Source organism: Carlito syrichta, unplaced genomic scaffold (assembly GCF_000164805.1).
Source record: "Carlito syrichta isolate Samal-C Ts95f unplaced genomic scaffold, Tarsius_syrichta-2.0.1 Scaffold303527, whole genome shotgun sequence".
Classification (NCBI taxonomy): Eukaryota; Metazoa; Chordata; class Mammalia; order Primates; family Tarsiidae; genus Carlito; species Carlito syrichta.
Window position 1 is genome coordinate 126,539 of NW_007247623.1, and position 14,643 is coordinate 141,181.

A 14,643-nucleotide genomic window follows, 5' to 3' on the forward strand; every position below is an offset into this window, starting at 1 on the left:
GTTTACAAGTGCAAGCTACCACGCCTGGCGTGGAATCTTTCATATTTGTCTTTAATTCTCAGAACCTGGGTACTTGGTTTTAACTTTGCTTTGGAAGATGTTTCAAATGATTCTTTGCATAAAAACACTACCATCTAGATGCATTTAATGATTAAAATGTTTTAAAAAGAGGACAAGGACTCAAAACCATAAAAAGCTATACATTCTACATCTCCCTTTTAAAAATAATTTCTTGCCCATCTTTCATTACTGTTCTTGGGACTCAAAAAAATGGTAAAAGTAATCTAACAAATATGAAACTCCAACCCAAATATTAAAGAGGTATGACTTTTCAAGCAATACTTCCAGAGTGGAATCAACTTTTTACAACATACCTGTCACAATTTGCTCAATACATGTTAAAGGGACATCATGTTCACCAAGAAGAAGGTTTCTATAATGGAATTTCTGAAATAAAAAATGTTCATATTAATTATGTTCCCAATTACCTCAGAATGGTAAAATAAGCCTAACTTTTAGGCGTGATGAGAAACTGTGATAGCTATTTCTAAGAAGCACAAAAAGCCTTTGCCTACGGAACTAGGACCACTCTAAGAAAACAGTCTCTTAGAATACACTTTAGTAGTAAAGCAAATGGTAGAAAGAAAGCAATGCATGTTGTGTTCATATGTTCAAGGTTTTATTTCTACAGACTTTTTCCTCCAACTTTTTTTTTGACACATGGAAATTATACTAAGATATGTAATATCTAATACATATAATATCTAATACATTATAATAGCTAAGATATGGAATATCATCAATCACTTCACAGACAAACATTGCGTGTTTAGATCTGAATAAGCTGGACACAAAATAATAAAGAAAAAGGAGCCCCTAGGTCATCAGATTTTAAAGGATAAATCATGCTTGATTTCCACAATGAAGATTTTAAAGTGGAAAATAACTCTTTTTGGAGGAGAAAGTCTATAGAAATAAAAACCTTTAGAAAAAGGTTTTGGCAAGCCATGGCTCTTTTATTTTTACTTGCTAACAAACTCTTTATTCTCATTTTCAAACTAAGAACATAGTTGATATCAATCTGCTGTCAGTCGGACATTGGTTTTCTTTTTCCCTAATAGGAAAAAGAAATCCTTGGTCCTGGATTTCGGTACAGTTATTCCAGGTAGTTGCTCCTCATTTTCAGTGAAGTCTGAGACCAGGAATCATAATGAACCTTTAAAAAAAAAGGAAATACCTACACCTATGTTCAAGTAAACTAATGTCCCCACATAGTAGATATCTGTAAGAGGCTTCAATTTAGTCTAAATATACCTACAAAAAATTGCAATGAACACACAGTAAACGTTATAGTAAATTAGTGAATGACTCTATGAAGTATACATTAAAAGACCCTTCAATAAAAAGCTTACAGTTTATATGCAAATACTTTGTTAAAGAACAATTACTTATAAAGATCCGGGTACAAACACGTATAAATCAAAAGAGAAAATGACTGAAAGAAAAAGTTCAGGATTTTTAATCAAATGAATGCCTGAACTTTTAAAAACCAAAATTACAGGGAACTATTATTTTCCAGTAAGAACCCAAAATAGCAAGGGGGCTTTTAAAATATTTTTGTTATTTTCGAAGGCCGTATGCACTTCAGCCTGGGCAAGAGAGTGAGACTCCGACTCCAATAACAACAACAAAAAATTTTCTTCACTCTACTTAGAAACTAGAATTTGACTTTTGAGAAAAGAAATAGTTAAAAAATAATTAATAAAATCAGTAAAATGTGCAGCATTTACCAGATTATTTTCCAAATAATTACGTTTTTCTCTTTATGATTAGTAAACAAAGATATCTTTGTTTTCATAAACAGGTTAAAAGATCTGGAAGAGAAGGTTATATATTATATATTATATATTTCATTAAGGTTATATATTCACCTTAATGAAAAGAATATATAACCAATGATCACAGAGGAGAAACAAAGTAAGGTGACTTAAAACTATCTCACCAGTTATTTTCTGTAAGCAAGTTCCAATATTCCTCTTAAGCTTTATTTTGCATTTTAATCTTAAGATTTATTTTGAATTTTAATATAATTAATTCCTAACCTTATAATAATCACTTGTTAACAATATTATTATATGTACTGACTAGAACTGAAAACCTTGATCAATGAAACAGTATACAAATAAAACACACCTGTAATGGCATTGGGTCATCTGTAATAAAGGAGATTTTGAAGTTACTGCATATCAGTTTTCCCCACAAATCATACTGGCTTGTGTCTGTTGCGATGCATTTTCTCACAAAACTAACTTCATTTACGACAATTTCTCCTTAAAAAAAAAAACAAAACACAAAACATTGTGTGAGCTACAACTACACATAAAATGACAACAGTCACTGTGTGACCTAGAAGGAATATTTCATGACAATGATGAAGATAATAAGAAGAAATATTCACTGACTGCTCACCAGGTACCAGGCACTGTACTTGCTTTAATAGTAGCAAAGCACAGTTCTCCATTTGTAAGGTATAGGAACTGAGGCAAAAAGAGGTTAGGGATTAGAGCTGGTTGAATTAGAAAGGCTGACCTAAGTCTGCACTTTTTACTTTATGCCATACCACCTCTAGTTATTTACTTGTTGAAAGATATTTTGGGGACGAAATAAACTTTGACTTTTTCTTCAGAATATTATTTGATGGAATATTTGTGTTTTATTAACATAGGACTTGATCTCTCAAACCAACGTCTTTGAACCCTTTTGAAAGGAATGAGAAACAGAGTTCAGATTTATTTATTTATTTATTTTTGAGTTGGAGTCTCACTCTGTTGCCCAGGCTGGAGTGCAGTGGCACACTCCAGCATCGAACTACTGGGCTCAAGGAATTCTTCTGCCTCAGCCTTCCAAGTAGCTGGATCTACAGGCACACTCTACCACACCCTGCTAATTTTTTGATTTTTATTGTGGAGATGAGGTCTTACCAAGTTGTCCAGGCTGTTCTCAAACCACAGGCTCAGGCAATCTGCTCACCTTGGCGTCCCAAAGTGCTGGGATTACAGGCTTGAGCCACCGTGCTCGGCCAGCTTTATTTATTTTAAAAGATATTTCATGGTGGCTCAGTCTGTAATCCCAGCACTTTAGGAGGCCAAGACAAGTGAATCGCCTAAGCCCGCAGGTTCGAGACCAGACCAGGCAACTTGGTGAGACCTCATCTCTACATAAATAAATAAATAAATAAATAAATAAATAAATAAATAAATAAAAATAAAAGATATTTCAGAAAGTCAAATCAAGTGTCCCTCCATACTCAAATTATAACTTAGTGGGCACTAAAATTTCAAAATATAGTTTGAATTGAAAAGGAACAGTAAAGAAATATAAGTAACCAATACAGAAGTCGTATGCTTTTGAAAAAATAATTTTCTAGCCGGGCTCAGCAGCTCAGCCTGTAATCCTGCGCCTTTGGGAGGCTGAGGTGAGTGGATTGCCTGAGCCCACGGGTTTGAGATCCACCTAGGCAACTTGGCAAGACCTCATCTCTACAATAAATCAAAATGAGCCGGGCGTGGTAGCGCATGCCTGTAGTTCCAGCTACTTGGAAGGCTGAGTTTTAGCTACTTGGAAGGATCGCCAGAGTCCAGCAGGTTGAGGCTGCAGTGGCTGGGAGTGGCCACTGCACTCCAGTCTGGATGACAGAGTGAGGCTCCAACTCAAAAAAAAAAGAAAAAGAAAAAATAATTTTCTATAATTTTTTTGAAACTTGGTCTTTGTCAAACTTTAATTTCAGTACCTAAACCTCAACTCAACTCCAGAACATTTGTAGACCATCAGCCTCTAGGATCAAGGGTAGAAAAGTTAGGGTACTGACCTAGTTTGCCTATTTCTAGAATTAAAAAACCTTTAGCAGTGATAGACATAACCTGTTTGCTGAGTCATAGAATAAAACTGGTCACAAAACAATCTCTCCTCAAACAAAAATGTTTTAAGAAATTTGAGTTGCAGTAATACCTTTTATTCAAAGTTCTTACAGATGCACAAGGCTAGTTTTAGGAATAGCCCCCTAACACTTATTTGAGGATTTAATTACAATCTGCTCGTGTCAAATTCTCAGCTCAAACCACTTAAATTAACTTCCATTCTGAGGAAAGCCTTCTTCACGTGGCCTATGAATCCTGCACACTCAGCCAGTCACCAATGTTTTCCTTGCCCTCACTGCTCTGTCCATAGTGGCCACCTATTAATCTAATCCCTCATACAGATCACATGGCTCTCACGCATGGAGTCTTCGAAATGGAAAAACTACCATTACAGCACCACAGTAAAGATCAAGAAACTGTCATGGACAGTTTCATACACTGAATGACTCCTGTGTGCAATATGCATTGATGAATGCTAAAATTAGTGGGGAAAAAAAAACTTTAAGAAGAAACTGGTTATCTGTATAGGCACAAAGCTATCTTCCCTAAATTATTTACTAATTACTGTGGTCAATTTAACATACGTCCACAAATTCTTGATTCTTCTCCCTCCAGAAGGTGGAGCTTAATTCCCAATACCTTCAGTGTGGGCTGGACTTGGTGACTCTTCCAACAAACAGGATGGAAAAGGAAAAAAGGTAACTTTACAGAGGAGAAATCTGGCAGATACCACTTTAACCTGAAGTGATCGAGGTTAATATCCCCAGTAACCAATCTTGTGCCTTCTCACACGACACAAGGACAATGGATACCACCTCAGTGGTGGTCACCCTACCTCTGCCTAATCAAAGGAAAACATCAAACAAACTCAAATTGAGGAACATACTACAAAATACTACATGAATAATACTCTTCAAAAGGGTTATGGTTTTGCGGGGAATCTGAGTAAAAGGTTTACAGATCTTTCTCACCATTGTATACGACTTTTCTCTAAGTCTGAAATTATGTCTAAATTTTTAAAAGTCAACTTGATAAAGTTTCTAGAGGGTGCTGTGTCAGAATAGAAAATCTAGTAAGTATAAAATTATTCCTTTAGTATGAGACATATTTCTATGTTGAAGGAGCTTTTTATGCATATTACTTGAGGAGAAATAAAAATCTAATCCAATAGAAAAAAATGTCAAGCTCTTGAAAGACAAGTAGAGATGGAGAAATGATAAAAAACTGAGATTGGTCAGATGCAGTGGCTCAGCCTGTAATCCCAGCACTTTGGGAGGCCGAGGCAAGAGGACTGCCTGAGCCCGGGGGTTCGAGATCAGCCTTGTGAGACCTCATCTCTACAATAAATCACAAAAACCAGCCAGGCGTGGTGGTGTGCGTCTGTAGTTCCAGCTACTTTTGGAAGGGTGAGGCGGAAAAATCGCCTAAGTCCTGCAGGTCAAGGTCAAGGCTGCAGTGGCCATGAGCAGGCCACTGTACTCCAGCCTGGGCGACAAGAGACTCCAACTCAAAAAAAAATAAATAAATAAAACCAAAGGAAAAAAAAAACGGAGACTAAGGAGATATGATAAATAAATGCCATGTGGTATTCTGGATGGGATCCTGAAACAAATAAAGCGCGTTATTAGAAAAACTAAGGAAATGTGAATAAAGCCTGTAGTGCAGTAAAACTACTGCTAATATCGCAGTTTAGCTAAATTTCCCAAAGTTATGTAAGGTGTTAACATTAGGAGAAGCTGAATGAAAAGTCCACGTTAACTATCTTTTATACAACTCTTATAAATCCAAATTTATTTCAAAATAAAACTACTAAAGAAAAATGCACAAGAGACACAAAATTAGCTACAACAAATTAAAAATAGGGATTCTTTGGGCTAGGATCTTTGAAGGAAAATTAAGTATCACATGGCTTTTTCTTAGCACAGAGAATGGAAATAAGCCCTTGGCAGAGAGCAAGGAACCGAAGCGGAGGGGGACCAAGGGGAAGAAAAGGGCACTTCTGGGGATAAGCTATGACTAGGTCTTCCTATCACTATTGTGTGTGACCTACAGAGTCATTATTGGCATGTAATTAAGTGTCAGCCTGGCTTGAGTTGTATTTGATAACACTAAATTTGATTCACACAGAATCAGTCTTTAAAATATCTGGATCATGTAATATGGCTGTCTGCTCACATAATAGTTACCTACTCATAACTTAAAAGGAACAGGAAAGCTGGAGAGAAGCTGTTCTAAGCTATCCCATGTACTGTAACACCGCGGCCAGAAAACCAGCTTATGGACAGGGAAGAAAAAGATACAGAGTGGCCTCAGACTAGATAGGATAAGTAGAAGAAAGAGTACAGAGACTCTTCTTGTTTACATTTTAAAATAGTGACCTTAAAGAGAAAACTCATAACATAAGCATCAAAACTAGTAAAGGGTGGTGTGTTGTATTATTTTTCCTAACACCTTACACATTTAGAAAGTCAATACATATTTGGTGAATGATGTTTCCCATAAATTCTAGCTTGGAAAATAGTTCCAGGCAAAGTCTCACTATGCAAAGTAGCTAATTAACCTATGGAGTATGTATAGGGCAGAAGAATCATTGAACCTGTGTCCTGAAACAGAGTGACTGTCCCAGTTTGCCAGGGACAGAAGGGTTTCCTCAAGATATGGAACTTTTAGCACTAAAACCAGGACAATCTCAGGCAAACTAGGACAAGCTGGTTATCCTAGTTTCAGATAAATTCAGAAATTCAAGTATAAAGTTATTACAGGAAGTTGAAGCCATGTAGAAGATAAAACACATAATGTCTGATACGTCACTGGTACCAACAGGGTATGACTCTGCAGGTCACACATAACACAAAAAAGCATGTAATCAAATATCACATCTAGTGAGCAGCACCCACAACAGGGACGGGAGGAAGGTTATGGTGCAGACCTCAGGAAAAACTAGCTTGAAATCTTGAATGAAGAAGAGGGCTGAAGTAGTAAGGAACAGCAACAAGGTCCCAAATAAGGAAAAGCACAGGGCAAGACCAAGAAACCAGCCAGATGGAAGCAAATAGTGAGAAACTAAGGCAGTAAGTGGAGTGTTAGCAAAATACAGAAGAGGTTAAAGACTTTGGATTTTATCCAGTTCAAGCAGGATTTTATTTATGGAGGTCCATGAAGTTTGTGAGCTGGGTGGTAGAGTACAGATAGTGACAGTGAGCAGTCAGGAGGTAAGAAACAAAATACAGGCCTTAGGCACTGCAGCAACAGCCTGAGGAATGGGCAGGTCCCAACATTCTTAAGGTCCTGCAGGTCAAGTATAAACCTCAGGCCAAGATACTACAGTTGGTTACATTGTTCACAGTTCCAAGGTATGTCACAAATCCTTAGTTTTTTTCAAAAGCAATAAATCTGTGAATTAAAATACTACAAAAATCAACCTACAATAATCTATAAAGCCTATCTGCAACAAAAAGGGATTCTATAAAACACCTAAAAGACATAACCTTTGCCTTTAAGGGATTCACAATCCAACTGAGGAAATAAGACTTATGTGAGGTAGAAAACAAGAACAGAACAGAAACAGGCCAAACAGTGAATATGTAAAAACAAAACAAAACAAGACATCTATACAACAATGACTATTTTCATTTTCCAGAGGATCCACGGTTGTATGCTTTACTTATCCGATCATGAGACTCTGACAATCAGAGCATTCATTAACAATCTAATGGTTAATCTCAATAATGAAAGTGCTGTTAGCACCATAGAGAGGAAGAGGGAGAGAACTGAGCGGACACACAGGCCCAGCAGACAGGCAAGACTCAGAGCACACACACTTACTGCGGAGCCTTTCCTGACACCCCTGCCCTACCCAATTCTGGCTCAGGTGACTTTCTCTGAGCTCCTACCACCTTGTTCTCCTCTACAGAAATGTTTCCCAAGGAACTGAAATAGTTTAGGGGCAGGACCCCATCTTCTCAGCTTCCCACCCTTCTGCCAAGCTGCATCAAGCATACTCAATACCTGCTCAACAGAGTAATATATCATTGTTAGCCTGGGCCTTTCAACTCTTTTTCCTTAAAAAGATCACGCCCTGGGATTAGAAGATAGCAAAGGCCATCAAACTCCACCCACAGCAAATCTTACATCCTCATCGAAAACCACCAGCCTCAGCTTTAGCACAGCCAGCAACAGGAAGTCCACTGCCTCCCCAAACATTCTATTTTCTGGCAGCTGAAATTCTCTGAACGTTCTTCTTCAAATTGGGTCAAAATCTGTCACTGATGTGAAAAGGGCAAAGACAAGGACAAAGCTCTCTTTACCTTAAGAGAGAACTCCTTCTAGGCTGACATCCAATCTGTTTCCCAACAGTCCCAGAGCATAAATCTGTCCCCTCATGTCACCAGTGCAGCCAGGTGGGCCGGGCTGCTTAATGGTTAGAGGCGCAACCTGAAAGCCAGATGCAGAACTCTAGTTCTATCCTTGCTAGCTGGGCAAGCCACTTAACCTCTGCAAAGTACAGTTTTCACATCTGTCAAATGGAGATAAATTAGTATCCTAACCGACAGGGCTGTTACAAGGTTTAACCTTTAAACTCTGCTCCTTAAGGATCTTAGTTCAGAACATCAAAAACATTCCTGGAACTAGCTTAGCAAAAAGGAGAATTCCATGGCTTTGTGTTAGCTGGATCACAAGGAAAATAAAACTGATCTGAATATATCAGTACCCTTCGCTGGTGTTCTTCATTCTTTTGGACAGGTGTTCTGGAACTATGGCCACTGGCAACATGACCCAAGAGCATCTCTTCCATTAGTACCAACCTAAAAATATCTAAAGGCAGACTTGCGCTCATCCTTGCTGCCTGGGGTAGGTTATTATCCTTGTTGGCCACAGCAGAGGCCAAGGCTGGGTGTAGGTGAGATAGAACAAGCTGTTCCAAGAGAGAGGGTGCATTTTTCAGGAGACGGTGGAAGGACTACTAGGCAGACAGAATAACTGATGTTCTCTGTGTGAGTGCTCATTAAACTGTATCTGTAATAGTATAATAATCTCATCTAGTAGTTTCCAGTTTAGATTCCGGACCAGAAATATTACAATAATAATTTAAAGGGCCAATATTGTTAACTTACAAACTTTTTAAAAACTATAACTACTAGCACGATCATTTAACCAAAAAAAACCCAAAAAACAAAAAACAACTATACCAAAGAAGTTAGAAGGACAAAAATCTCAGAATAAAGGACAATCCTTTAAATCAAATAAATTTAGCTTTATGAAGAAAGCTGCATTCTCAATTTTCTCATTTTGACCAAGAGCTGATCAAAACTTCACCCAGATCTGATACCAGGTCCTGGCTGGACTTTGAGAACCACTGATCGGTCCCAATCAGCTTCTATCTTGTCAACAGGCAGCCTGGAGTTCACTCTAAACCTTGGTGTGGCCCAGGCACACTACACCTCCAGCACTTTTCCCATCTAGCACAGAACCTGGCACCCTGGAGATACTCACCTGCTCACTGAACCAATCCACCAGTTTAGCAGCTATTGAAAAAAGACATGATCACAGTTTGGCATTACATTCTCTTAATGAATACATGTTGGAACACAAACATATACACACTTTAAAATTCACACTAACTTTTCAAAAAGTATCGGAGTGATTTTACACATATAAAATACAATCATTAAAAGAATGATATTCACATAATGATAAGATGATGAAGAGAAAGTTGACACAGAAACGAACTACTTTGCAAGAGTACTATACTTCAATTGCAGGCTCTGATAGAACTCTCCTGCGATGGTTGGCACACAGTCTTTTTTATTACTAAATCTGGGAGTTGATATCTCTGTTTGTGTGCTTGGCTAAGGTAACAGTTTAAGCAGGTGATGTGAGGGGCCCTTTCATTCAGTCATGCACTCAACAAACATCTCAGTGTCTATCACAGTCAGGCATTATGCTAGACATCAAGACTACAAAGTTGAATAGGGTACAATCTCCATCTCAAGGGTTTCATGAAGCAGGAAAGATGAAAATTACTAACACAAAGCACCAACTAAATTAAATTGCTATTCCTTTTCTTCTATTTTCTTTACTTAATGAAAGATGAGGATCATTTTAAATTTAGCTGTGTTAAGTTCCAACAGAGCACATGGTCACTGCACACAAATAAACAATTGATTTTTGTGTTCTAATTTTCATCTGCTTATTGAATTAAAAGTTCAAACTTCGGGCAACTGAAGAAGGATATCCTTGGACCCTAGGCATTATGCCAAAGCATAACATGCAATATTATATCTCTGAACAATTACCCTTGTGTGCCTGTGTAAAGCCACAGGTGACCTGGCCAGGTTTTCTACTGATTTCTGACAACAACAAAGGCCAGAACTGTATTATTCAATGTCTTTTAGTAAAAGCCCTATCCTAGTCTAGGTCTTTAGATCACCAATACTTCAGTTAGCTTCCACTTGTCTTCCAGATCTCATGGGTAGAACAGTAGACTGCAAGCCAAAGAAGAGCAATGGAGGTTCTAGTGGTAGAATGGCATGTGATGGGAGGTGAGGCAGGGGACAGGGACAACAAGCGGCCAGATAGAACCCAACCAGAACAACTGTGGAAGGTCACAGCAAGAAAATAAGAACAAAGGGGTCAGGAAGGAGGGCAAAGACACAATAATCCAGGATTGGCTAAATGTTCTGTAAGAATAAGTCAGGTGAAAACAGAATGCTGGGTGACAGAGCCTCCATGTGTGCATGTGATTTGGCAGCCAACATGAGAAAAATTAACATGGGTCAGAGAAATCTCAATGGACAACTAAAAGATTCAAATTTATCTGCTATTTCTGGGACCAGAAAATCACTTTCAGTCAGGAACTGGACTTAACGTTTCCCCAGAAAACTCTGACTTTTCGGAAAGGTAGGTTTTTAATAATTTTAGAGTGGGTAACCCTTCAATGAGAAAGTTCTTCAAACATATCCATATTTAGTAATATTTTTATAAGTATATCTTAAATTCAAAAGCTAATTTTTAAAAATCAAGCATTAGTATTAATAGCCAGGACCATGTTATATATGTGTGTCAAATCATAGTACTGGGAGGGGAAATTCAAAGCCTCAGAACCAGGCCTGTTCAAAGTAAAGGAAGCCAAAGTTCAACAGCTCACAGGCACTCATTCAAGATGAGTGTTTCCCATTGCTGCATTTTAAATGCCTGGAGTGACTAAGACTAAGCAGAGCACACAAAGAGCAAGAGTTACTTAGTAATTCTACTGCTCACTCTGAGGAAAAGTACAAAGGATCAATTAGCACACACTTTTGGTGTGAAAAGCACTAACAAAATCAAGGGAAAACATTTATAACTAACCCTCATAATAAAGCTTAAAAAAACTTTCAAGAGTCAGCATATGGAACCAAAGGTTGCTGTTTTAAATGTTTGTCTCTACTTAATATTTAAAATTTTAAAGTTTCCACATTTGTTCACTTACTACTTACAAAGTTCTAAATACTTTACTAGATTTGGCTTTTAAGGTAATAATGACTGTGATTTTTAAATGTTGACAGTATCCACACAAACTGGTAAATGATTCTATTTCAGGTTTAAAATAGGCTTTTTCCTAAGTGTCTGGCTACTTCCTCCAATAATTATATTAAACAACTGATTTTTTTTCCTAATTATTATAGAATTCAAAATATCTACCAAATAGTATTTTGTATGCTCTTAAACCAAACTCCTGTCTACCACCAGTCCCTGCCTCTTTCTCTAAGTCCTCTAAGGCAAATTTTGTTCTAAAGCAGTGATTCTCAATTGGGAGGGGATTGTGTCCCCCAGAGATGCCCACCCACCCCACAAAAAACTGGCAATGTGTATATGGAGAAACCAATCATGGGGGGTGGGGATAAGGGAGCGACTGGTATTTGGTGGGCAGAGGCCAGGAATGCTGCTATACATAGGACAGGCCCCCTACAACAAAGAATTATCTGGCCCAAAATGTCAGTGCTTCTGCTGGGAAAAATTCTGTTCTAAACTGAAACAAGCAAATTTGCAAATACAGCTGACAACTTCAAAAACCAATTGCCAAGTAAGTAATTCAAAGCTAAGCACTGCTATTGGTATAGAGACACAGACAAAATAAGTCGCTTTTTATACTATCAAAATGCATTCAAACGATGATCTGACTATTAATCATTAATGCATTAAGTGGTAGACAATCATGAAGGGCAAGGGAACTTTTACTACCCAAGGAATTAAAGATACACTTCTTTGCAAAAGGAACGACTCAGGAGGCAAAAAAAAAAGTCGAGACATTCTTGACAGTTTCCTATGACGTTTTAACCTTTCACAGATAAACACCAATTTAATCACTTGTGTTGCTATTGTAGTTTTCTAACCAACTCTTTTTTTTTTCTCCTCTCAGTTGCTGCATTTTTAACTGGAGAAAGTTTAAAGAGAGAAGGAAAGTTAACCGCATGACACTAGTCGGAAGAATAATCCTAGACCAAAATACATTGCTAAAGTATCTGCTAGAGTTCAAACTAGTGCTTACCTGGCAGAAGGACTGGCTCCAGTTTTTTAACCTTCGGTTCCGAATTGATCTTATCTTCAGTCTGAAAAACATCAGCAAAAAAATCGAAATCCAAACTCCCACCTCCCCCAAGACACGAGGGCACATTTTCTGTTTTCCAAGTGATGACACATGCGACAGATACATATCCCTCGCTTAAATTATTTTACATCCTGAGTTTTTAAAATCTGCTTATCATCGTCTCGGCAGTCTGATAAACCCTTTAAAGCTGTCTGTGTCCCTGCCCGGTGCTCACACTTATGAGACAGGTAGCCGCCTCCACCAGGTGCCCCGAGCGCTGCAGTCACGCTGGCGGTCACAGTGGGGACCGTCGCCGAGGAGGAACTAACGAAATTAACGCCCCTTGGGTCCCATCAACTGGGAAAACTACGGCCGGTAGGACTTCAGGCAGAGAACGGCAAAGGAGGAGTTTTGCAAGTTTCCACCCGGCCGGTGGCGGCTCCCGAGAGGACGCGTTCCGGGAGTCAGGGCGCCGAGCCCGGCAGCCCCCCGGGGTCCGCCCGGAGGTTCCACGGAAGCGGCCGGAAGAGGGGCGCGGGGGACGGGGCCGTCTACCTGAGGCGGCGGCAGGAGGTAGGACCTGAAGGTGGGTCTGGGCGGCTTGAGGGAGAACATGGTGCCGCCGCCTGTTCGCCCCGGCCGCGTCGCCGCCAGCGGCAGCGCTGACGCCTCCTGACGCCTCCGGGCTCGGAGCTCTCGGTGCGGCCGCCCAGGCCCAGTCTGCGGCCGGCCCGGCCGGGCGGACTGATGGGCGGGGACACGGCGCAGTGCCCGCCCGAGCGGGGAGGAGCCGCGACCGAGCCAGAGCGACGCGGGCGCTGAGGCCCATCCCCGGAAGGCGCCCGCTGCCCCGCCCCGAGAGACGGTGTCTTGGGCCGCGGCCCGCCGCTCCCGGCCTGTAGTCCGCGCTAGCGCCGGAACGTAAGGGAAGGCACCAAGCGCCCGCTGCCGGGCCTTCAGCCAGGGCACCGGGGGAAGCGGAGCCCAGCAGCCATTTTGAGAGCGCAGCCTTGGGGTCGCGCTCCTACGGCGGCTCGCGGGGCACACGGCGGTCCGCGGGGACTACGGCGACCCACAGGGGCCAGGCGGCAGTAGGTGGGGGCCGCGACTGCGGCGCAGGGTATGCTCTGCACTGACTGTCCGCAGTGCTGGCACAGCTCCCTTGGCTCAGAGACATACGGGTTTAGTCATCCGGTCCCGGCGAGTGTTGTTTCGATGTTCTCGAGGAGGAGCCGGCGCGGGGAGTGCGGGGGTCCCGGAGTCCGGCAACCACGTTCTCTGCGCCCAGGGTGGGAAGAACCGACACCGGGAAGGTGTCGGGTGAAGCCAGCTGTGACCGGGTTCCTACGTTCCGCGCGCCCCTGCCGCTTGTTGTAAAAACCCGCTCTAGATTTTCCACACTTGGGGAAGACGTCCTTTTGCACCTCGTTTGTTGTCTTTGTGGGGAACTCTCAGACAGGGATGTCCTCTCACCAGCTGAGCCGACCGCCGGTTCGGTGGGATGCTGAGACTCGCACGTGCTGTGGGGACTGGACAGGTGACACAGGCAGGCCACCCAGCCTCCTCACTTAGTTCATTAATTTCTGCCCTGCTTATTAAACTGTGACGTGAAAGTAGATATGAAACAAGTTGCCTTCTTTTCCTTATCCTCACAGGTGAAGATGCTAATGAACAGATAAATGATCAAAAACCCCGCAAGAGTATGGCCCTGGCGGTGTGTGGCGCTTCAGTAGACTGTGGCACCAACAATCTGTCCGTTAGTTGCAAAGGAAAGATGAATTTCCAGCAGCTCAAGCGCCGAGCTTTTCTGAATTCTTACGGTATTTCTGAACTGGAGCTAACTTTGGTGGAAGGTGGCTAAGGGTGTTACATTTTGGTGAATCTATTAGTTGAGACTGGATCCTTTTTAACCTTTGAAGAAGAAAACCCAATCCAGTGTTTTATGATTAATGTCACAGGGAAGCTCTGATGAGGGTATATGAACTACAGTCATACTGACAAGTATTGCTCATGGGAACATCTATTGATTTAAAGATTCAGGGCCGGGATCGGTGGCTCAGCCTGGAATCCCAGCGCTTTGGGAGGCCGAGGCTAGCGAAATGCCTGAGCCCGCGGGTTCGAGACCAGCCTGGGCAACTTGGTGAGACCTCGTCTCTACAA

At 41.0% G+C, this 14,643-nt stretch overlaps 1 protein-coding gene across 2 annotated transcripts in view; it reads right to left on the reverse strand.

Moving 5' to 3' along the window:
• The window catches only part of MTMR10 (myotubularin related protein 10), a 54,684-nt gene extending 41,485 nt beyond the window's left edge, over positions 1–13,199 (reverse strand). For both annotated transcript variants that reach the window (XM_008058631.2, XM_021712634.1), the window contains exons 1-4: positions 13,039–13,199; positions 12,445–12,505; positions 2,194–2,330; positions 375–447 (exon numbers count right to left, since the gene is read on the reverse strand). In XM_008058631.2, the coding sequence (XP_008056822.2) occupies positions 375–447; positions 2,194–2,330; positions 12,445–12,505; positions 13,039–13,098 (331 nt within the window). In that variant the 5' untranslated portion in view covers positions 13,099–13,199. The remainder of the gene's footprint in view (positions 1–374; positions 448–2,193; positions 2,331–12,444; positions 12,506–13,038) is intronic.
• Positions 13,200–14,643: the final 1,444 nt, after the last annotated feature.